Here is a 26,078-nt window from a genome sequence, read left to right as displayed (position 1 = left end):
ACCTCAATAGTGCAAATAACTGAAGTTGTACCACAAAGCATGTGATTGATCGATCGATTGATTGATCTGCCAGAAGGGAAACAAGATCTAAACACGTTCAGAAGCCTCTACGACTTTGATATAATCGTCCCGTAAAACACGTTGAAACCAGGAAGTAGTCTGTGCCGAACCAAACTGAGATCGGTTCGTACTTGTTTGTAGTTGTTGGAGACCAATGAATCCAAAGCTCAAACAGAACTTATCAAGTCTTTTTCAGCCAGAACGATCAATCCTCTCATTGATTACCGATGCTTTCTTGACCAATTATCAGTCAATTTAACGGTATCACCTGAATCTGTTAGGTACCTATCAAGAGTTTTGGCGTTGGACATACTGAATGTCGCTGTTACATTTCACTTAGAGGGATCAGAGAGGAAACATTGCGAGGTTTTGTTGAAGATGCAACTAAAGCTGCTTCTAATGTTTCTTCTTTTATTGCAGTTTCATTAATTTCTATATTAATTAATTAACAAGCCGCCGGAATGGATGGATGGATGGATGGATGGATGGATGGACGGATGGATGGATAGATGGACGGATGGATGGATGGACAAATGGATAGATAGATGGATATATGGATGGATGGATGGATGGATGGATGGATGGACGGATGGATGGATGGACGGACGGACGGACGGATGGATGTATAGATGGATGGATGGACGAATGGATGGACGGACGGATAGATAGAGGGATGGATGGATGGATGGATGGATGGATGGATGGATGGATGGATGGACGGACGGATGGATGTATAGATGGATGGATGGATGGACGAATGGATGGACGGACGGACAGATAGAGGGATGGATGGATGGATGGATGGATGGATGGATGGACGGATAGATGGATGTATAGACGGATATATAGATGGATGGATGGATGGATGGACAGACGGACGGATAGATGGATGGATGGATGGATGGATGATGGATGTACAGATGGATTGACGAATGGATGGACGGATAGATGGACAAATGGATGGATAGACGAATGGATGGATGGATAGATGGATGGACAAATGGATATAAATGGATGGATGGATAGATGGATGGATGGATGGATGGGTGGATGGATAGACAAATGGATGGATGGGTGGATGGATGGACAAATGAATGGATGGATAGATGGATATATAGATGAATGGATAGATGGATGGATGGACAAATGAATGGATGGATAGATGGATATATAGATGAATGGATAGATGGATAGATGGATGGATAGATGGATGGATGGATGGACGGACGGATGGATGCAAACAATTAACCGGTGTCTGATTTTCAGTCGACAACAATGAAAAGCGGCCGATCCTCTGAGGGAAACGTTTGTCATTGATTTCAGACTAATTTCCCGCCACCTCTTTACTCGTTGGAGCATCGAGGGAACAGGAACGGGACGCTGCTCTGGATCAGTCGACTGTTTCTGATTTGTTTGTCTCCTTATTTGCACCAAATAAAAGAAACCAACTGTGACGCCACAGTTAATCGTCCAATTACCGAGGGTCTGAACCAAACCGACCTCCACCACCACGAGCATCAACTCAACTGTTGTCTCTGTGTTTTTGAGGGGGGGATTTTATCGCTGTTATTATTTTTGGCGGCGTTTCCTTCTCCACAGTTTACAAGCTCTGAGAAAATACAATATAAAGTTTATTTCTGATTATCCTGGAGCCCTCGCTGAGCTCCCTCAAGGAGTTTCAACATATGTTTCACCATCATTTCAAACAAACGAGCCAATATGAATATTTATGCACCGGAGCGGCTGAATTTCAGTGTTTTTCTCTGATTCAGGGGGATTTCTACGCCCGCAAACAATCAAAAGTTTACAAAACAAACCCGAGGGTGCTGAGTTTTCTTTCTCCAGACTTTTATTCTGGTCAGGGTGGAGAAGCTTCTGAAACGACCGTTTGCCCGTCACGGGACATTAAAAGCTCAAAGATAATGAGCCTCTGTGGCGAAGGGGATGCTGCCAGTTTTGTGTTGTTATATTTTTTTTTACGATTCCTTTAGAAAATGTTTCACAATTAAAAAGAAAAGTTTAACTAGCTGTGGTCTCAGAAAAGGGGAAGTCCTGTTGGTTCCAACGAAGCCCACAGTGACTTTACTGGCCTGGAGTATAAGGAGTTTTGTGACTTTTGTTTTTTGACGTCCAGGACGGAGAGAGTTAAGAGGAACTGGGAGAGCGAGAACGACTGAATCCAAACAAACAGGAGAAGCAGAGCAGAGCGGAGCGGAGCTGCAACACACTGAGGTCATGTTCCTGTTTAAGAGCAGAGCGAATCCTCCCACTGAAGCTGCAAGATCAACAGTGGATGAGGACGAAGGGAGGAGGAGGAGGAAGACAGAGGAGAGAGACAGAGACAAAGGCAGCAACCAGGGTTTCAACGGAGCCAAAACAAATACTTGACAGTCACAATCACTCAGATGGAAAGAGTGTGAAAGCCTCTTGTTGCAGCAGTGAACATCCCATCTGACATTACATCACCGTGCTGCATGTTAAAGCAGATTGGATAGCGCGGTTCGTTCGTGTGCGGCGACTTTTCATGGCAGCGGCTCAAAAAGTTGATTTATGGTAGAAACGGATAAAATTATATAAAAACAGATAAACAGATACAAGATCTATTCACGTGTTTAAACTCGACTCTAAATGCTCCTCTTTAAAGGCTCAATGTAACATGTAGAGCCAAGTATAACAAACTGTTTCATTCCTAGAGCGATAAATCTTAAGATGAAGCTTCAGATGAACAGAGGCTATCGACTTTCTGTGAAACACACAGCAACATCGTCTACATAGAGTTTGATCCCAGGACACATTCACACTGAACCACAACACTAATTAATTAGACTAGATTTAAATTGTCTCTTTAACTGGCCCTACATTGACTAAGAGAAGAAGAATAACAAAACAAGAAGCTGGGTAGCAGACATTGAATTTCAGCCTAAATAATCCTGTCTCTTGTCAAACATACTTCCTTTTCTGCCTCATCTTCCTTGTATCTTATTACTATATCCAATAAAATGTCACTTAAGGGAACTCTGCAACTGAAATATCGATATATAATCTCCTTCTTCTATCGATATCTAAATTGTCACTTAACCTTGAAAACTACACCATTAAACTTTCAGTACCTGAATCGTTACAAACCCAAAACGTATCTAAAAGATGTTATTATGATCGATAGAGGAGATCGTAAATCAGAAATTGTAAACCTAGAGCTGTTGAAATTAAGTGCACTATAAGTGATTTGAATGCACTGTCCAGATGTGACATGTAAAACACTCCAGACAGCTGTTAACTGCGTTAAACCTCTGGATTATGACGCCTTTCACTACAACATAAGTCATTGTCACTGCAGGCACAGGATATGAATGAGTAAAGGCTCATACCATTGTCTCCATTACAGGTTGTGACGGTGCATTAATGTGCTTTTAGTGGTCTTGAATACGGATGAGCAAAGGAAATAAAAGGCTTATTCTGTTGATTTAAATGGACTGTAAAGGTCTGTTTGTCATAACTTAATCCTGTTATGACAGCAAGTATATTTCTCCAACAATTGAAATACTTTCCAAGTATAAAACAAAAGAGTGACTGATATTTAAAACTGGGTTAAATATTTAAAAGAATAATTGAACTTCCTGTCTCTTCGCTGCACTTGTTGCATGAAAGAGAAGAGCATTAAACAAGAATTTTTTAAAAAGCAGAACAGACTCTTAGCTCTGGCACCGGAGCTGGAAACAAAAGCAGAAGAGAAAGAGGGAATAAAAAGTGACGAGACAGAAAAAGACGAGTGAAGGAAAAACAGCTGCAGAAGACAGAAGACAGAGGGAGAGAGTCTGGGAGGTTTTTTTTTTTTTTTTGTTTTTTTATATCTCCATCTCCCTGCGGTTTTAAAAATAACCTACGTGGTGGTTTTAGGTTTTGTCTATACAGTGAGAGATAATGACAGCGTCTTCCTCGACACACACCTGCAGCATTCCTGCCTTTGTTTAGCATTGTCACGCTCGTCTGCATCCACCGTCCGTAAACACATGACATCATCCAGCAGCAGTGTGTGTGTGTGTGTGTGTGTGTGTGTGTGTGTGTGTGTGTGTGTGTTGTGGACGCTGCGCTCAGACTAAACACAGTGATTTGGCTGCGTGAGCTGAATCTAACCTATATTATCTGTACGGACAAGTCCAAGACGTGTCGAAGCTAAACTGGAGTTATTTCTGTGACTGTGTTTATTCTAACGTTGAGGCCAGTGACCATTTCGTTCCAGTCAAACATAAAGAAGAGAGTTTATACTTATTGTCAGTCTGACGTATCACGACTGCCAGGTGTTTAATTTAAACAAAAAATGGTTATTTCTGCCATTATTACGTCTATGAAATGCATGAAAAAAGCCAAAAGGACGGAGGCCCTGATGGTTTAGTGCAATGAAAGCTAAGAATATACATGTTAAGACACAAATGTGCGACAAATTTAAGAAAAACAACCTCAGTCTTTTGCCTGGTCCGTCACATTTTTGTGTCCCCGGTGTTAAAAAATGTCCTTTACAAGTTTCTAAAGTTTAATTTGTCTCTTGATCATTTAAAAACTTCAATTTAGAGAAGCTGGAACCATCATAAGAGTTAATGATAATGTATAATAAGTATAATGTATAATAAGTGATGAACACATCACTCTGTGACTCATAAAATAAAATCAACACGACACAGGATTCTGGGTAAATATTTTCCCTGTAGCGTCGTCCCGTCCTGAGGACCGTTTTTATAAACACCTTGAATATTAAACTCGTTACTAACTTGGAAACATCAGAATAATCTTGATTCATTTCCTTTAAAACGAGGTAAACGATGAATTATTTCAGGTCGATTTTCCTGCAGGAAGCTGTATTTTCAAAATAAGTTGAATCGTTTCCTTTGCTATAAACAAAATTCACGTGTTTATATCGAGTGAAAACATCCAAGTTACTTTAGTTTAACAATAATTTACTCACAAATGAATCAATGGAACATAATGGAAAGTCCAACCCACCAAACAAATGTGAAAGTCATTTCCTAACCTGTGAACTCCTGGATCGGACTCGATCATCTTTCTCTTCAAGACGTTTCTTTCCCTTTCTTTTTCTTTTTTCCCCCCCTAAGTATCTCGTGTCCAGCTCGTCCCCCCCTCCCTCCCTCCCTCTCTGTGCTACTTCCCGTTGGGTCCGTGGGGGGAAGTGGAGATGGGCCACACCTTTCCTCCCTCCCGGCATTCCTGCACTAATGTGTCCACGTATGCACCACTAACAAAGAGCTCACACCTTTCCTCCACCATGCTGCTGGACATTCCTCCGCTAATGGAGGCTGATGATCATAATGATGATGATGATGACCTCTACATCTCTGCTGAACACTGTTCATGCTATTGAATAAATAATTCACAACTGGGCGACCTTCAGCTTTCAAAGTGGAGACAGGACCCGGTTTGTCTGAGCATAATTTATTCAAAGGTTATTAAGACTCAACAAAATAACGCTAAATAATCATCTTTAAGGCATGCTTCAGGTTCTGGATCAATACCATTAAATCTCATGTCTGGAGTTGGGTTGTAACTTAAATATGAATTAAATGGTTCATTATATTTTCTCCAATTCATTAGTTTTGTGCCTAACATGTTGAAAAATCATCTGGTGTAAAGTGACGCCTGCAAATGATTTAGTCTCACCAACGTTGCAAATCTAAAATATGTCACATACAGAACAGAGAAAAGCTGCAAATTCTCACAATTAAGAAGCTTTGATTGGTAAAAATTTGAGATTTCTTCATGAAAAACTATGAGAAACGATTGATTATTTCAATATTTCCAGGTTATTTCAGCCATCAACCCATCTAGCTGGAGCCTGATCAATATATCTGCAGAACTGATATTGGTATTATTGTTCTAGATGCAGATGTTGGCAAATATGACAAGAAAAAGTAAGGTAAGGTAAGATCGGCAGTCCTGTTGAAATATTTCTGTTTCTAGGCTTTTTAAAAGTCATTTCTTTTCACAAGCGCAACATTTTGGACAAATTAGAGACAAAATACAGAAAACAAACCTGAATATAATGGACATTACTTCACTTTAACAGAGATCCAGTCTGATCTGGACCAACGACACGTCCACGATCGACCTAAAAAGTTCAACCTCAACTTTTTTAATCATCTACTTTAGTTATCTTTGCTGTCATTATTGATTTTCATTTTTTAAGGGTTGAGAGTAAGCCAGGGCAGACTACATTTCAATGCATTGACTGTACACCGTACTTTTTAATGTACATGACAAATAAACGAACTAACTAACTAAAAAGTTATAGTATATTTGGTCTCAAAACATTGCAACTTGTTCGTATTGTTGGTGTCAAAACGTCTTCTACTGTCTTCGACCTGCAGACGAAACCTGTCGGACCACACGGAGATGACGAGGACAACCTGAACCAGAGTGGATGACGACGGACAGACTGACTGTGTGGTTCAGTAAACACAACGCGGTGAAAGTCTGTTTGGACACGGACGGACACGGACCACCCAGAGAAGACTGACAGGAAGTGAAGGAGGAGAACGACGTAGAAGAAAAAGAAGAGGAAGTGGAGGATGAACACATTAAATCTGTTCTATCACATCATCATGTTTAATAAAAACCCAGCGTCCTCAGCTGCCTCCTCCTCTTCCTCCTCCTCTTTCCTCTTCCTCCTCTTTCCTCAGCCGCTCCTCATGTGGTCAGACTCGGTTCTCAGTTGCTTTGGAGATAAATATAACATCAGAAACATGACGCAGTCTCTCTCCGTCCAACTGTTTTGATTGTCAGCTCCCAGCTCTTCTCACACTGGAGCCGCTGTCTGGGGCCGAAATAATAAAGTCCTCCATGTTCTCATTACTGTGAATAATGGCTTTCATTAAAACTGAGGGAGGGGGGTAAAGATACTGTTGGCCAGAGTTCATACACACACACACACCCAGTTGATGTTTCCCCAGTTGTTCCTGAAGTTGACGACGTTGCTAAATAGAAACAGTAAAAGGGACAAACCCAGAGTTTTGTCTTTCCACAGGCTTCACTTTGTTAACACAAGAAGCATTGAGCAACAGGTCCAGAGGTGTGTGTGTGCATGTGTGTGTGTGTTTCTCTGAGTGGGGGAGTGTGTGTGGAGTGAGTAAGCATGTGTGTGCAGGGATTATTATGAAACCTCCTGGTTATGACCTCGGACTGTGTGTGTGTGTGTGTGTTGGACGAGGGCGAGTCAACAATCAGACTTCTCCTTCTTCTTCTTCTTCCTCTGGGACGTTTCATTCAGACGCTGCTGCAACTAAAGACTGTTTCTGTTTTAAAACCACTTAAATCTATTAAAGTAGATATATTATTAAAAATAATGAAAAGATGCTTGTTTTGTCAGGAAACTGTCCAAAAAAACCATGATTTTTGATTTACAACGAAGTAAACGGACAAAAAACGAAAAACTAAAGGATATTTGTGATAATCAATAGCAAATTTAGGCTGCTAATGATTATAATTCATGTTTTTTTATGTTCTTCAGTAACTGGTTGGTTGTCGAATGGATAAAATGTAAGAGATTAGTCTGAACAACAGCTGGAAACTTGTTCAGGTTTTTAGTTCAGTGTCACAGACGACTGGAAAATCCATAAACGTTCAACACTGTGATGCCAGAAACATCTTTTTTTTATGACATTTTATCATAAACAGATCATTTCTCTGTCCACCAGCTCATCATTGCAGATATTCTCTGAGTTATTTTCCATTTCATGTTAGACTGCAGCCGGTTAATCATCACGTTGCATCATATTAAGAAGGAATTACCAGATAGAATATGTAATAAACTAAACTAATCCACCACCTAACCGTGTTAGTCAGAATAATCTCATCAGGTTGGAAAAAAAACCCTCTCGTCATATGACTGATGGATTGATCAACGGTTATGGAATGAAGAAAATAAAAAGGCCTTAAAAGGAAACTTCATCAACGTTCACGTCCAAACCAGCTCCAGCAGAAACTTTAATGAGAAGCCACAAAGAGACGACGGTCTAATTAAAAATAGATGTGGTGAAAGAAAAACAAGCGGCTGCAGCTGCGATCGGCGATAATGAAAGAGAGATAAAGTCGTTACAGAAAGTGAGTCAGGTATGAAGCAAGAGAGAGCAGAGCAGCGCCTGTTACCATCAGTCACGTCCAACAAGAGGAGGAGGAAGAGGAAGAGCTCAGGTTTTATCGGGCTGCAGGATTACGCAGAAAACAAACAGCGAGTCCAAACCAGGTGAAAAGACGGAAGGAATAGTTCAACATTTTGGCAAATTGGCCCATTGCAATAATCCCTATAGTCATAGCAGTAGGTTCGTTACCTTTAATTGTCGGTGCAAGTTATTTTTAGAACAGCGGAGCAGAGCCGTGAGCTGCTCAGAGCTACACTACGGAGGCTCATGGGATTTCTTGGTTTCCCTCATCAAACTCATCAAATACACAATCCAACAACTCCACAACGCTCTGGTGGACAAGTTGTGACCTGCACATTCACCACGCTATGAGATAATAACACAACGTTACCAGACAGAGTTGTTTTAGAGGGAAATTCATGCAAAACTGCTGATGCACGTTGCCTTCAGGGACAGTTTTTCATCATCAGTCTCTGTATTTCCCTCTAAAACAACTCTGTCTGGTAACGTTGTGTTATTATCTCATAGCGTGGTGAATGTGCAGGTCACAACTTGTCCACCAGAGCGTTGTGGAGTTATTGGATTGTGTATTTGATGAGTTTGATGAGGGAAACCAAGAAATCCCATTAGCCTCCCATTAGCACCGACAATTAAAGGTAACAAACCTACTGCTATGACTATAGGGATTATGGCAATGGGCCAATTTGCCAAAATGTTGAACTATCCCTTTAAGTGTATTCAGGTCTGTGGGGTTGTGATCTGATGTCTGTATTGATGTGAAAACATAAAAACCCTCAAGAGTCTCCTCAAAGTTTCCTCAGATGATTAACAAGACAAACTGGTTTCATCTCAGCAGCTCTGTGTCTCCACTGGAGGGAAAATTGGAGAATAAAACTATTTCTATTGTGTTTTCTAATTCTATTATTAATAATAATGAAAACAACAGCTCCAGTTTCACTCACATACAATGAGATTTAATAATAATAGCTGTTGTTTTCTCGTCGCTCCAGTGAAACCAGCAGAAACGAGTCTAAGATTTCACAACGCGGCGTCACCGGTCACTGCTGCGAGACAAAAGACACAATGAGGACGTCAGAGACAAGAGGACAGGTGTGTCTGTTCGAGGACTGATAAAGGAAACAACAATACCTGAAGGATGAGACTGTGAAGTGTCAGTGTGTAGTGGAAAATCCCACACACACACACACACACACACACACACACTGCAGGCTAGCCAAAACACAGACTTCAGAGATGTGAACATGAACCCAGCGCTCAGCAGGAGGGGCGTTCAGAAACCCACCGATGTTCAAGGTTTTTAGTCGTTATTGTGTTTAGCCGGTGTCACACACAAGAATATTAGTTTGATTTCTATTATATGTCAAAATAAATGATGAAAAATGTCTTTCAAATGCTTCTTTGGTCTGAGAAACTGTCCAAAAACTGTGTTTATAGCAAACGAAAACATAGAAAAACTAATTTTACATGAAGAACTAAAGGATATTTGGGATAATCAATAATCAAAATAGTTGCCAATTAGAGCATAATGTAATGTTTATTCATTTTCTCAAGTGATTGATCCATTGACGGTGGATTAAATGTCAGAAAATGAAGATTTCTTACACGCACATCAGGCCCCGTGTGTTTATATTAGGGCTGCCCCCGACCAAAGATTTTGTTGGTCGACCAGTAGTCGTCACTTATGGCGATTAGTCGACTAATCGACCCCCCACCTTGAGGGAAAAAAAAAATTTCCAAAAAAAAAAAAAAAAAAAAAAAAATTTTTTTTTTTTTTTTATAATTTCTTTTTTTTTTTTTGCCCGCGGTCAGGTTGAGAATTAATTAATTAATGCTCGTGACTCCGGCCGTGTTGGGTCCGAGATTCAACAACAAGCCGGTCGGGTTTCACCGTTATTACCGGCAGAATGCCCGTTTATCACCAATAAACACAGTAGATGAGGAGGGTAAAAAGTTACTGAGCTCAGGCTGTGACGGGGGTGCGGGGGTGGGGGTCCGCAGCGTGGAGCGGTGCGGGCATAGACGGCATAGACATATGTCTATGGGTGGGGGTCTCTGACTGCAGCGGGGACTATCATGGATCCGCTCCGTGACACTGAGACTGACCGCCGGTGAGCGCTGTGGGACGGGACCGGGGCTCAGACAGCACCGCTAATGGTGACAGCGGTGATACGAGAGAGACTGCCGTGCCGTGTAAAAAAAAAAAAAAAAGTGTCACGTCACGACTTCCTGTATCTGGCCCTTCAAAATAAAAGCCCAATAGCCTTTCCTATACAGTTCAGTCATTGATGTTGGCTTAATTTTGACAAGACACGGCTCCAAATGTTTTTTTTTTTTTCCTGCGACCAATCGACCAATGAAATTTTGGTCGGCTAATGATTTTTTGGTCGACCAGTGCTTGGTCGACTATTTGGGGGCAGCCCTAGTTTATATGTGTAAGTGTGTGTACGGTTGACCCTCACCCACAGTCCTTCAATGTTGTTAGTCGTTGTGTGTTTGTATGTGTCACACACAAAAATATTAGTTTAGTCAAACAACTTTGAAAAATGTCTTTAAAATACTTCTTTGCTCTGAGAAACTGTCCAAAAACTGAGTTTATAGCAAAATAAAACGCAGAAAAACAGTAAATCTTCACATTTTACATGAAAAACTAAAGGATATTTGGGATAATCGATAATCAAAATAGCTAATTACAGCATAAATTAATGTTTATTCATTTTCTCAAGTGATTGATCCATTGACAGTGGATTAAATATCAGAAAATGAAGTTTAGAGGTCAAACAACTTTGAAAAATGTCTTTAAAATGCTTCTTTGCTCTGAGAAACTGTCCAAAAACTGAGTTTATAGCAAAATAAAACGCAGAAAAACAGTAAATCTTCGCATTTTACATGAAAAACTAAAGGATATTTGGGATAATCAATAATCAAAATAGTTCATGACGCATTGAATGTCAGAAAATGTAGATTTCTTACACACTGTTACTGTAACACACACACTAACTGTGGTGAATCAACATAATTTCTCGCTGTTCCTTTCAAAATAAAAGACCCAACGCTGCCACTTCAAACCGTTTACACATGAAATCTGAATTAGAAACATCTAGAGAAGGAAAAAGCTCTTCATCCTCCTGACCTCCACCTGACCACACACACACACACACTAACACACACACACACTCTCTCTGCAGACCCGCCTCGTCATTTACCATCATCTCACTCTCACTTTCTCGTTGTGCATCATCAAAAGGAATCAGCGACCACCTCAAAGTGCTCTGTGGTCTGGTGATAATGGTGAAGCCGGAGATCACAGCCGAGCTAAACTGCTCCCAGATGAGCTCCCAACAACGCACGCCTGGTATGTGACACACACACAGACACACACAGAAACACAGCAACACACACACGCTTCATTACTGCTCATGTAAACACACAAGAGCGAAGGCCAAGTCACTCCTCTGCAACCAGACTCATTTACAGCAACAAAAACCAGTTTAAACGTCGACGAAAAAGCTGTAAAATATTAGAACCACAACAATTAATCAATGAACTGAACAATAATCGATTATTAAATTAATTGTCAACTAGTTTTTTAAAGAAAAAAAGTCAAAATTCTCTGATTTCAGCTGCTTAAATGTGAATATTTCTGGTTTCTTTGTTCCTTTATGACAATAAACTGATTCTCTCTTTGGTTTGTGGACAAAAAAAGACATTTGAGGACGTCATCTTATATTTTTCAACATTTTTTTTTTTTTACATTTTATTGACCAAACAGCCCTAAAATACAATACATTCTCCACTTTAACGACACATTTGAGATACTGCAGTGAACAGTATCATTGTTATCTTCATTAACAGGGCGTTAAAATGCAAAATAAGTCATTTAAATTCAAATAAAGTCAAATATACAGAGGACACAGCTTCTCTCTGATGACCTCTGACCTGCATCTCAAACTTTATGATCTCTAAAAGTCTAATTAACTCACAGTATCTCTATATAAGGTCGGTTTCATCTCCTGTCTGTCGACCTCTGACCTTGTAATATGAGGCTACAGGTGGTCCAGTCCTGCTCGGAGTAGGTGAAGGGGTTTAAAAAGCACTTGAGCACCTGTTCAGGGCTCTGGACAGGAGCTGGTCTGTGTGGAGCAGCTGGTCGAGTGATTCATCATCACTGGAGACAAGCTGCACGACGTGGAGCCGGCGGGGGGGCGAACACACAGCAGCACGGTGTGGACGGTTACTGTCGGCAGCTTGATTGTGTTGTTAATTAATTAATCTGTCTGTAAAATGACTGGAAATTGTGAACATGACATTAAATCTTCACGTTTCTGCAGCTGAAACTAGAAAAAGCAGTTTTTTTATTTAAAAATGTGGCTTTTATTTTCAGAAATGACATTTTTATCCAGATTTATACTGTTATTATAAGAAAAAAAAAGAACTTAAATGCAATTATATTGGATTGGATGCTATTGATTGGTTGATATTTTATATAGGTCAGTGTACAGCAGCTTTAAGTTGTCTGTATATGAACTCTTTCACTTTTCCACACACACACACAGCACAGTGTGGATGGTTCCTGTCGGCAGCTCGATTGTGTTGTTAATTAATTAATCTGTCAGTAAAATGTCTGGAAACGATGAACACGACATTAAATCTTCACGTTTGTGCAGCTGAAACTAGAAAAAACTGTTTTATTATAAAGAAATTAGGCTTTTATTTTCTAAAAATGACTGTTTTATCCAGAATTATACTGTTATTATAAGAAAAAAAGAGCTTAAATGCAATTAAATTGGATTGGAAGCTATTGATTGGTTGATATTTTATATAGGTCAGTGTACAGCAGCTTTAAGTCGTCTGTATATGAACTCTTTCACTTTAGCCACACACACACACACACACACACACACACACACACACACCTCATATTCTCCATGACGCAGGTGGCTCCTTTCAAAGGCAGATTTATCTTATTATAAACCACAGCCCACCGCTGAGTTACAGGACGTGTGTGTTAGAGTGTGTGTCAGTGTGTTTGTGTGTGTTAGAGTGTGTGTGTGTTTCCAGGGATAAAAAAGCAGTGCAGCTCTGTTTGAGGAGATATCGAGGGCCTGAACAGTTCAGAACAATCCCACTTTAGAAAAGCAAAAACGCAGGAGGAGGTAAAAGGATAAGAGTCTCATAAAAGGCTTTATACAACCTGCAGACACACACAAACACACACACACACACACACACACTTCTGTTACCTCATGCACTCAGATCACCTGATATCAAACATGCAGAGAAACAAAGTGAACCTATTATTTCTGTTTGACTTTGATCTGACCTGTCATTAAAATGCTGCATAATAAACTTTATTACTCGCCCAGTGCATTGACAAGACATTGTGATATGGCCGCCATCTATCACAGTCTATTTTTAGGAGAAAAAAAACACACAATGTTTGCATGCACAAATAAATACGGTTCGTTTTTCTACATCGAGAGTTGCAGCTGTGTTTGTTTTTCACAGTCCTGCATCATTGTAAAACCTTTTTTGTGCAATTTGAAACTCAAAAGTGCAAACAGGGAGGACGGAATAAAGATAAAGACGAGACAAATTTGTTATTACTGTAACACTCAGTCGCTGCAACGCCCAACAACAGTATTTTTTGTTCAGTCTGAACAGAGAAAACACTGTCGGTCAAAGGTTCAAATACGACACCAAACCTCTGTTGCCATGTAAACTATTGATAAAACATCTGTACGGTGTTTTAAAGCATCAATACTGAACCACATCATAAAATTTAGTGATATTTTACTGTATCAATAAAAGACAAACTCCACTTCTTACTTGTCCTTTGCACTTTGACCTCGGACATCCATCACAAGAGTGTTTTTATGCCTCCTGGTTGTGAATCAACTTTCCTGTTCAGCAATAAAGTTTCTTTGAACTTTGACTCTGTTGTTGTTGCAGTAATATTGCAGTAAATGTAACTGATGCCAGACTGACAAACAAAGCAGCGTTCAGGCGATCACAGAGAACAGACATAATGAAAATGAAAGTCAGACGGATTCAGGTCGAGGTGATGACGACACCGACATCAAACTTTAGGGAATTTCCTCCAGCAGATTAAAAAAAAACCAACAGAAATGTGATTAGTCGAGCTGGTTGGTCGAGGTGCGATCAGCTCAGCCCTCATGGACGCGACCTCCCGTGTTTATGGTCGGCGTGGCCGTGTTGAAAGTCTAAACACTGGTGAGGGTTCAAGCGAGGACTTCAAACGCAAGTGCACTTTGTATAAAAGACATAAAAGCATTTCGAAGAGGCCCAACGTATCCCACAATTCACTGTGGGCCAGAAACGACAATAGAGGGTTTACACTGGTAAATCCAAGTGTTTGTCTTAGCAGCTAATTATGTTGTAACTGGTAAAAACCAAAAGGACGTTAAAATGTCTTGTGAAAACCTAAAAGCTGAGTGAAGACAGAACCTTCTGTGGTCTACGGAGGCTCAGAAAGGCCATTTTAAAATCCCATCCTCTTCCAGCTACAGTCAGGTACGTTAAGATGCTAAAAGTTGCTAGTCACAGCTCAGCTAGGTCATTTAATTGGACCACTGTTCTTATCACAACTTACAGGTACCGATTTATTTACCAAAGTCTTTCCGACTACGCTGATGCCGAACCGTTTTCCAATCGACTTGTTACCTCAAAGACCAAACAATCGACAAATAACTACGAACAATTTACCCATTGTTCGTGTTTTTCTTCAGTTACGTACTTTGTTGTGGGGTGGGAACCGTAAATCGTCCTCAGAACGCCTTTCGCTAATTTGATCAATTTGACCAATTCGACTTCCAACCACATTATCTATAGGTTTGTTAGCCTTCTGACTACGCTACGATAAATGTTGATCTGATGCCGAACCTTTTTCCGATTGATTTGTTACCTCAAATACAAAACAATCGACAAACAACTCCAAACATTTTGCTCATGTCTGATTTTCTTCTATTACATACTTTGATTTCCTGTCCAAAGCCCAAGGTAAAAACAGTAAATCGTCCTCAGAATGCCTTTCGCTAATTTGTTCAATTTAATCAATTCAACCTCCAACCACATCATCTAGGTTCATTGGCCTTCCGACTACGATAGGTGTTGATCTGATGCCGAACATTTTTCCGATCGACCTGTTACCTCAAAGACCAAACAATCGACAAACAGCTACGAACATTTCGCACATGTCTGTTTTTCTTCTGTTACGTCCTTTGTTTGACTTCCTGTCCAAAGCCCAAGGTAAAAACTGTAGATCGTCCTCAGAACGTCTTTTGCTAATTTGATCAATTTGACCAATTCGACTTCCAACCACATTATCTATAGGTTTCTTAGCCTTCCGACTACGCTACGATAAGTGTTGATCTGATGCCGAACCTTTTTCCGATCAACCTATTACCTCAAAGACCAAACAATTGACAAATAACTACGAACATTTCGCACAGGTTCGTTTTTTTCTTCTGTTACGTACTTTGTTGGACTTTCTGTCCAAAGTCCAAGGTAAAAACTGTAGACCGTCCTCAGAACGCCTTTTGCTAATTTGTCCAATTTGACCAATTCTACCTAATCATCCAGGTTTGTTAGCCTTCCGACTACGCTACGATAAGTGTTGATCTGATGCCGAACCTTTTTCCGATCAACCTATTACCTCAAAGACCAAACAATCGACAAATAACTACGAACATTTCGCACATGTTAGTTTTTTTCTTCTGTTACGTACTTTGTTGGACTTCCTGTCCAAAGCCCGGGGTGGGAACTGTAGATCGTCCTCAGAGCATTTGATCAATTCAACGTCCAACCACATCAACTGGGTATGTTAGTCTTTCAGACTACGCTACAATAGGTGTTGATCTGATGCCGAACCTTTTTCTGATCGACCTGTTACCTCCAAACCAAACAGACCAAACAATCGACAAACAACTACGAACATTTCGCACATGTTCGTTCTTTTCTTCTGTTTCGTACTTTGTTTGACTTCCTGTCCAAAGCCTATAGTGGGAACTGTAGATTGTCTTCAGATTTGATCAATTGGAACTCCAACCACATCAACTGGGTGTTTTAGTCCGACTTTGACTTATTGGATTTAGTACGATTTCAGTCAGACTGAAGTGTTTACATGTTTTTTTTTTAAGTCTGGGTTTAGTGGGACTAACACCACATCTTGTAACCGCATCAGATGACTCTTGATCTGCAGCAGCTGAGGAAGCTTTAACCACAGTTTCTTGTTTCTAGTAACAGATGGACCGTGCGACTCTGCTGCATCATGTATTTACATTAAGTTTTTGAAGAACGGGGATCTGAGACGTTATTTACAGCGACGCTTAGTGGGTCATGAGTTTAATCTGCATCAGTGGAACGTGGCCGGTAAGAGTCTTTGTGAGGGATCACAGCGGAGCCAAGGACGACTTGGCGAAGTTAAAGGCTTATTCTGTAATAGAGTATCAGTGGGGAGGCGGCTGCCAGAATCACACTGACTAGGCACTGAGATGTGACACCAGTTGTAGTCACGTTTCAAGAAACAGCAAGAAGGTTGATTCCTTTGTGTGACAGGTTGAAGTAAATGCACCACGAAAAGCTATGGAGAGATGGTTCAAAAGTCCAGTTTCTGCAGCTCTAGTTGTTCCTAAGAGCTCAAATGTGACCAAACTTTCGGAAAACAAGAACGTATGATTGGGTGGACAAGGTTGGGAAGCACTAATATGGTTTTCTGTTGCATTTTATAGCTTAGCACCCCTAGTAACACCAACTAACAGCATAAAAAACACACCGTTATGGATTTAAATATTAACCTTTGAGGGAAGAGGCGGAGTGACATCTATGCAAATGAGTGCACAATCGTTCATTATCCAAAAAACATTAGTGGGGAAACAATAATAAAAGGTGATGAAACATGGAAATAAGATGTAAATGTGTGTGTTATCTAAAGTGTTTGTGTAGTTGGAGCAGGTGCCTGAAGTCTCCGACATGTTATAGTAACCCAGGCAACAACAACAAAGCCAGGGGGGCGGCCTCGCTGGTTTGGTGCCGAGAGAGAACAGGAAAGCGAGCCGAGAACAGGCAGGAAGTGACATACAATGCAGGAGGAACTGCAGGAGAGAAGGGGCGACGGAGGGGTGAGGACGGGGGTGAGGAGAAAACAGGGTGAGAGGGTGAGGCTGGACAAGAAGAGGAAGGAAATCTAGATGGAGAGAATGTGGGAAAGGACGGATCTGGATTCACATGAACATGAGGACAGGAAAGACGACGCACGGGTTTACCGAGGCGACGGGTCGACAGCTGGGCTCTGACTCAAAGAAACTGATTTAACTCTAATAAACTGATTTAAAACTCAAAGAAACTGACTTGATTGTAAAGTTTTACCATTTTAAAAGCTCTCTAAATGTCTGTATAATCATTTCTGACATGATTTCTGCTACTTTTTATTGAAGATCTGAGATTTTGTGTTGGTACACCAATTGTTTTGGTTGGTCAATGAATGATATGAACGTAATAAACTAAATACACATGGAATAGATCCTATTTAAAAGTCATATTATTCATATTCTTCATTCTGGTGAAGCCAGATACAAAAGATAACTTTAAACCCAAAACATTTACTTTTAACCTATCAATTAATGGACGGATACTCAAGAACAAATTATGAATAACATCAAACGCTCTCACAGCCAATTGTGCAAATTTGAAATCTATAAATCTATATTTTTGTCAAATATCCAAAGATATTCAGTTAACAACCTCTGAGGACAAAGAAAAATGAATAAATCCACCTTTAAGAAGTTGGAACTGGTGAATTTCTTGCACTTTTTAGCGAATAATAAGCCGCAATTCGGTTAATTTTCTATCAATCAATGAACTGACCAATCGATTCATGGCTAAATAATCAACAATGTTTGTGGATCGATTGTCTTTTTAATCTAATATAATAACATTTGAAGACGTCATGTTTGACTAAACAGAGCTGAGGCAGCCATTGTTTCAAAGATAAGCCAATAAAAACTTAGATTTATCACTAATCAAAACAATTGTTATCCTGGTTATAACCTATAGAGAGGAGGGGCCATTACAGCTCGTTACGTCTTTTAAAAAAGGTGAAAAAAAAGGTAAAAGGGTCAAAATGTTTTGCAGCAACAGGAGACTGAAAATAAAAAATAAACTAAATGAACATGTTGAGTTCACAGGTAACGGGTGAACGGCCGGTGTGACGGTGTGTAGGTTAGTGACAGATTAGATCAGTATCTGCTGCCCGTCGTCTATCCGTCGCCCTTGAAGATAATAAAACACGTGTTACTTTTTTTTTCTTTTTTCTTCCTCTCCCCACAGCGGCGGCAGTGGCGGCGACAGATAAGGAAGTTAAAATCTAAGCTCCGCAGCGGAGAATGACCTCAGAGCTGCAATTCCACAGAATAATACTCCCATGTCAGCCAAATAATAAAACCAACAAAACTCAAAAAAAAAAAAAAAAGATAAGGTGATAAAGAGACTGGTCCGACCGGGCACAGGAAGTGAAGTCAATGCTTTTAAAAATAAATAAAAAAAGTAATATAAACACACCTTTCAGGGCGTGGGCAGGTAAAGACATTACACCATCGATCTATAAACCAATGACGGGGGAGAACGGGGGAGGAAAGTTGGGGGCGGGGGAGGGGGAGTGTCAGCAAACAACCTCTCCACTATCTATCACACTCTGTACTTTACTTTACAACGTGATGTCCATTCATCCTGACATGGCCAAACATGACGAACTGAACAAACACCAGGGTTTCTGTTCACACACGAGTCGACCTGCGAGGAAATACCACTTCCTGACACACACACACACAATGACACACACATATATATACACATACGTATGTAAAGCCAAGTTCTTGTGAATCCATGACACAGCGATTTCTGAACATTTGTCTGTTCTGGAGAATATAATAAAGTGTGTGTGTCCAAGCAAATTTCCGTCAGTACAATATAAATAGTAATGAACAGTAATGTTATGAGTGACAGTTTGTATGAATTAAATTCAACCTTTATTCCCACACTGGGATGGGAATAACAGCGTTATTAATAATAAACGGTGTTACTAATGGCGCTACTTTTTTCACTAACGAATAATCAAAAATAAGTTACTGTTTCCTCTCACACCGTTAACGTTACTGACAATAAAATGCGCCGTTACTTGACTCAAAAAGTCCTATCACAAAATAATAAAACACCTGTTTAAGCGTGTGTGTGTTTTTCATTGTTATATGTTGAACTGTTTTTATGTTAATGAGACTACGGACGGAAATTAGCATCTTGCTATAATCCGTCATATTTACATGTTATGTCCATTAATGTGCACTGTCCCATTCAAATAAATAAAGTAAAGAAAAGTAAAGTGTAGGACGTTATTTAAAAAAAAAAGGAGTTTAGGTGTGTGGGTTCGGTTCAGGATTGAGTCCAAGTAATTTGACATATTTGAGCATTTTATTTTATAGAAAACGCAACACTTACTTTCCCTGGTCATTAGTTACCTTTTTAATGTAGTAACTCATTAACTTTTTGAGGAAAGTACAGAGCAACTCTAACTAATTACTTGTTTTCCAACGTGCCCAACCCTACCCACGACACGATTCAATAAATGTATCATAAAATATTAAAATTTTGCTTGGTCAGACACTTTAGTATTAAACAAACAGAGATGAGGTCATGATGAATAATTAAATAAATCAGATTAATTGAGGTCAGTGGGCGTGTCCCGGCCCCGCCCACCATGACATCATCATTCATCACATGCTGCACAGTAAGCTTCGGTCTGTCAACATTGTCTGAATTGTGTGTTTGTGTGCACTGTACTGTATGAGTGTGTGTGTGTGTGTCTGGGGGTTGGGTGGGATTACCCTGCACACACACACAAACACACACACACCTCTCTGTTTAAACTGCAGCTTATTAAACTCCTCTTTCTCTCACACACACACCACAAACGCCAGTGGTGCCTTCAAGGTCAAGCATCATGAATGTGTACAGAGAGCACCAACTTCCGTTATTTCCCATTCTATAAAAACACACTTGAATGCACCATTCTCTTCAGCTGCTGGGTTTTCTATGGAGACTTTTTTCTTTTTAAAAAAAGGAAAAATGTGCGTGGGAAAAAACGCACAAAAAACAACTCAACTGGCAGGGTTCGACAATAACGGTTGCCCGATTGCCCGGGGCAAGTAAAAATTACCGGCGGGCAGGTAGAACCTGCGCGGACTTGCCCGGTCGGGCAAGCACCGACTCAGATTTTATTATTTTTTATTTTCGGACTTTTTATGCATTTATTTTGAAAGGACAGCTGGAGAGAGACGGGGGGAGAGGGGGGGTTGACGCGGAGCAAAGGCACTGTCAGGTGGGATCGAACTGGGTCGCTGCAGCGGGTGCTCTACCAGGTGAGATAGGTACGTCGCTCGCGGCTCGCCGTAATCGGCGATTTCACCGAGCATTTCACTGACGGTGAGCGGCCTGACGCTGCTTCATTAACGCCGCCGCTGTTTCAGACTCGGGGCAGACGCACCGTTTAGTTACCATACCGACGAGCTAACGTGCCCTTTTTAGGTTATAATCCTGTTGTCAATAAACACACGTGGAGACGGCGCTACAACCAGGGGTGTGAAACATGCGGCCCGCGGGCCAAAACCGGCACAACAGTGGGTCCAATCCGGCCCTCAGCAAGTGTGAAAATTTTAAATTGCACATATTTTTATCAAGAAATTTCAGGTGGTTCATAATATGTTTTGTAAAAGGATAGTTCATTAACTGTAAACATCTTAATAATGTACTAAAACAGAGGAAAAATAGAAATTTTGAAATATAGCCTATGTATAGGCTATCATGATATTGTTTTACTGGTTAGGCCTACTTGAGATCAAATTGTGCTGTTTGTTACCCCTGAACTAAATTGAGTTTGACACATATGATTGGCTGTTTGCCTGTCACTGTTGTTTCAATGTCCCACATCCTTGAGTTTTACAGGGGCAACTCAATAAACTAGAGTAACATGGAAAAGTCTAGCCTATTTCCAGTAGTTCAAGTCAAATGGCCCCAACCAAGTATTGAGAGCATATAGATGGACATGAACATTTTCATATTCAAAATTATTTTTTAAATTGGTCTTTTCTAATATATATATATATATATATTTTTAGATACTGCATTAATACTGAAGCTAAATTGTCCACTGCAGCATGTGAATGCAATGAAAAGAATAAAATCTGATTGGAGGAGCCAGCTATCTGTTAAAATGTTGTCCAGGTTAATGTTTTAGCCATTAAAAGGCCCTTCAGTTCAAGATTTCAACTGTGATCGGGCATTAAACAGGTGGCTCACCTGGTCAAATAATGTGAAATAGCAGTTAATTTTACATGTCTGCAATGATTGCCATTTAAATGCAATTATAGATAATAATAAATACTGCTTTCTGAAGAAAGAAGTGTTGTGTAGTGTTGTGTATAGTCAACAGGAAGGATTTTAGTAAGATATAAGTCATGAGCGAAAGTATGCACCACACAACCAGAAAAAAAAAACCTAGGCAGGGCAAGTAAGAATTTAGATGGGGCAAGTAGATTTGAAAAGTACTTGCCCGACAGGGCAAGTACGAAAAAACCTTAACGTCGGACCCTGACTGGATATAATCCACCAATTCAACTCAGCAGTAGCCTATGTAATGCTGTTGTTTCCCTCTAACTGCTTCTATAAGGAACACACAACTGAAAAAACCTGTTTGTACCTGTGATTAAATCCTGACTGCTCATTATAACGGCCACAGTTCATTTATCAATGATGCATCAGTGTTGGTTTGTAATAAATGTGATGTATTTATGCATTTACAATTTGCAAACTACTCATATAACTTCATATGTTCCTTTTATTCTCAAATACATTATAGTATAAAGACATATTAATATTAGGGAGTTGTTTTCGTGGTAAATTCATGCAAAACCGCTGATGCGCATTCCTGTCGGAAGCAGTTTTTCATCAAGCAGTCTCTACATTTACCTCTAAAACAACTCTGTCTGGTAACGTTGTGTTATTATCTCATAGCGTGGTGAATGTGCAGGTCACAACTTGTCCACCAGAGCGTTGTGGAGTTGTTGGATTGTGTATTTGATGAGTTTGATGAGGGAAACCAAGAAATCCCATCAGCCTCCGTAGTGTAGCGTAGCTCTGAGCAGCTCACGACTCTGCTCCGCCGTTCTAAAAATAGCTTGCACCAACAATTAAAGGTAACGAACCTAACCTACTGCTATGACTATAGGGATTATGGCAATGGGCCAGTTTGCCAAAATGTTGAACTATCCCTTTAAAAAAAGTCCAGTCTTCTCTGCAGCGTTGATGCTGACACAACAATCTCAGTTTCATTTCAACACGCTTCTCTTCTGACGGTTTACAGTTTCCTACATTCTCATATTTCCAACCAGCCTGCAGAAAAGTACACTCCAGTACTTTCAGTAATCTATTACTGCCTCCATCATCTCACAATAACAACTGTCTGTGTTTGTTCCCATACAGAAGCCACTAATTTCATATCATAATATCATACAGCAGTGGCGGCGGTGGCAGTGGCTGCAGCTCCCACACATTTTTACATTTTTCCCCCCCTTAAAGGGACACGTTGTCTAGTTGTAATTACTGTTGTGTGGCGATGGCGATGTGGAGGGGGAAAACCGCCACAGTCCCATTCCCATTCCCGACTCCACGTTTATGGGACGCCACAGGTCACAACCTCTAACTTCAGCAGCACTATGGGCCACATTGTGCATCCATCCACACACACACACACACTGCTATGAGGAAAGAGAAGACCTGTGTTAAAGGGCCTGTGATGGAAAAGTGAAGGGTCATGCATTGCTGTGCAAGAATATGCAACAAACCCCATGTCTCACACACACTCACACACACACACACACACACACACACACACACACACACACACACACACACACACACACACACACACACACACACACACACACACACACACACACACACACACACACACACACACACACACACACACACATTGAAGTGAGTGAGTGAGTGGGTTGAGTAGAAGAATAGCCCGATTCTGTTACAGTATGCTGAGTCGCACAACCCCAGCTGTGTGTTCAGTTCAGTGAGCCAGAGCTACTTCAAGGACCTGAGCAGTGTTATGTGAGTGTGTGTGAGTGAGTGTGAGTGTGTGTGTGTTGTGTGACCTAATTTTTTTGTGCTCCAGACATGATAAACCCCCGAAACGTCTTTGATTTGATTCGATCAGACTTGGTCCAGACCTAATTCTGCAGCAGAGACGTCATTAAAAACAAAGTTCAATAATCTAGTTAGGAATGTAATTGTTGTGTTAGGCTATTCTTTTGTTTTTTTTAAGCCTGTTTCAGCTCTAGGTGGGTTGTGGTCTCCTGCCATCTCTGTACAAATACAGAAAACCACTTTAAATAGTGAGATTAAATAGTAAGTAATAGTAACTTCCTCTTTAAACATCCTCCTCTCCATGACTGATACTGATCTGTAACTTGTGGAGGAGGAGGAGGAGGAGGAAGGGGACTGGACTCTTATTGTGAAATGAAATGAAATGTACTGTAATGTAGGCTTAAAGGCTATAACAACTGTCAAAAGGGGATTAAGCCACACAGACACAGACTGGGGTTTTGCTCTTTTTTGTTATGCAAATACATAATAATTCCTATGACACAGTCCTACAAACACCAAAACCACATTGACAAATCTGCCATTTTTTTCCCCAACCAATGCCAGAGAAAGACCATTAAAGCTTTTAACATAAAAAAAAAAGATAAATTCGGCATAAAAAGCTAACAAAAACAATATAAAAACCAAACTTTTTATTCTAATGGGTTGTGGTTTTTTCATGGTGGGGAAGGTAACAGGTCCCAACAGGTGAACCCACTTAACAAAATGACCATTTAATTGAAATTAGAGCAGTTTTTCCAGACAGGATTAACACCGAAGGCGAGTATGACAACTATATAATTGAAAACGGACTTTAAATAATCTGTATCTCATGTGTGCTTTTGTTAATCGACTATTGAATATTGATTTGGCTGATTATTGAGTGAAGCTCTGAGTGACGCTGCCTGTCAGTGGACTTTTAAAGTGTCCACGGAGTCGTTACCAGTCTAAAAATCACGCCAAAAAAGCCAAAAGAGGTAGTTAAAGGTTTAAATGGTGTATTTTTTTTGTTTTTACCTTGTTTTCTGTGAGTTTGCCTGAAGGTTTTTTGAAGAAAGAAGTCCTGGCCGTGAAAAAGTACTCTTCGGAGTCCTCCTCCAAGCTGCTGTAGCCACTGCTCATCGTGCTAGTCCACGTCATTTGCGGGGAAAACTTAACGGCCGCATCAAAATACTCCCTCAAAAAACAGTTGTTAGCTTAAAAAAATTATATAAAGAAAGAAAATAAAACTCCAAATACACCGTAAAAGCCGTCCGACTGCTCGTCTCTTCGCCTGTCGGTCGTCTGCTCGCTCAGTCCGGGATGGTTTCCTGTTTCAAATCCTCTCAACTATCTCCCGATCCACCTTCCTCACGCTCGTTACTCCATTCAAATTCATTCAAATGTCTCCATTTTTAACCACAAAGTGTGACTTTGCGGCGGGGTTGTCACACAGACTGATATCCCCTATCAAAAGCGAGATAAACACACACAAAAAAGAGGAAAAAAAACTCCAGTTCACGACGACAACGACGCCGCCGGTCCCGTTATTACACTGTTGAATGTATGAGAGAGTCAGTCCAACTGATCTGACTGTCGGACAGCAGCTACAGTAAGGCCACGCCCACTACGAGCCAAGGATTCCAGCCAACCAATCACAGCTCTGATGGTGAGAGAGGACCACGCCCACTATCCCTCGGTAGCCAATCAGCGGCTTGATGGGCAGTTTGAGTGGAGCAGAGCAGATAGATAGATAGATAGATAGATAGATAGATAGATAGATAGATAGATAGATAGAAACATGCAAAGATGGAAGGAAAGACAGGAAGAAAGAGAGAAAGAAAAAGATACTGATGGGTAAGATATTATCCATAGGCTATAGATAGATAGATAGATAGATAGATAGATAGATAGATAGATAGATAGATAGATAGATAGATAGATAGATAGATAGATAGATAGATAGATAGATAGTGTTATTTATTTTCCCTACCATTAAAAAAATATCTTCTATCCTCTATATTCTGGTAAAGATGTGTCATATATGTTGCCACAAAAGTATTTTCAACTACATTTTAATATAAAATATTCATTTTATATGTACATTTTACTGTATAACAAATACATTAACAAAATTGACTACACATGTAGCCTACAGGATGATTTTCTGTGTTAATGTGGTTACACTTTTATTTTGGAGACACTTTTATTTTGAAAGATGATTAGAGCTTCTCACGTGAGTCACTAATAAAAAATAAATCAATATCAAATAATGATAATTATTCAAGTCCAGTTTATCAGTCATACACAGGTGTCTGTGTGTTGTAGCTCAGGTGATGTCATAGTGGTTGTTGGGAAACCCCTCCCCCACACATTCTGACCCACACATGAACTGTGATGTCATTAAATGATTAATGATGTCATACATTCCGTGTCATGCCATGGATGAGCTCATAAATGGCAGATGATGTCACACAGGATGGAATTCTCACCTCTGCACGGAATCTTCAAAAGCAGCATCACTGATGACATCATCACACCTGCCTTTCATGTTGGACTGGTGAAAAGGTGTAGTAGCTATAAAACACTTATCTCGCATTACACAGTGTGTGAAGAGACGTGTACTAGACAGTTACTGATCGTTTCACA

General features: G+C 40.2%; 1 protein-coding gene across 2 annotated transcripts in view; it reads right to left on the bottom strand.

Annotated features, from left to right (window-relative positions):
• Positions 1–24,998, bottom strand: part of rassf3 (Ras association domain family member 3) — a 41,342-nt gene extending 16,344 nt beyond the window's left edge. For both annotated transcript variants that reach the window (XR_014596388.1, XM_083999591.1), the window contains exon 1: positions 24,468–24,998. Coding sequence is in view for 1 of the 2 variants with exons in the window: in XM_083999591.1 (XP_083855717.1) it covers positions 24,468–24,590 (123 nt within the window). In the remaining variant the exon portion in view is untranslated. The remainder of the gene's footprint in view (positions 1–24,467) is intronic.
• Positions 24,999–26,078: the final 1,080 nt, after the last annotated feature.

The sequence above is a fragment of the Trachurus trachurus genome (assembly GCF_905171665.1).
Source record: "Trachurus trachurus genome assembly, chromosome: 23".
NCBI classification, from domain to species: domain Eukaryota; kingdom Metazoa; phylum Chordata; class Actinopteri; order Carangiformes; family Carangidae; genus Trachurus; species Trachurus trachurus.
The sequence above is the reverse complement of the archived record's forward strand: the minus strand, read 5'-3'. Positions and strand labels throughout refer to the sequence as shown.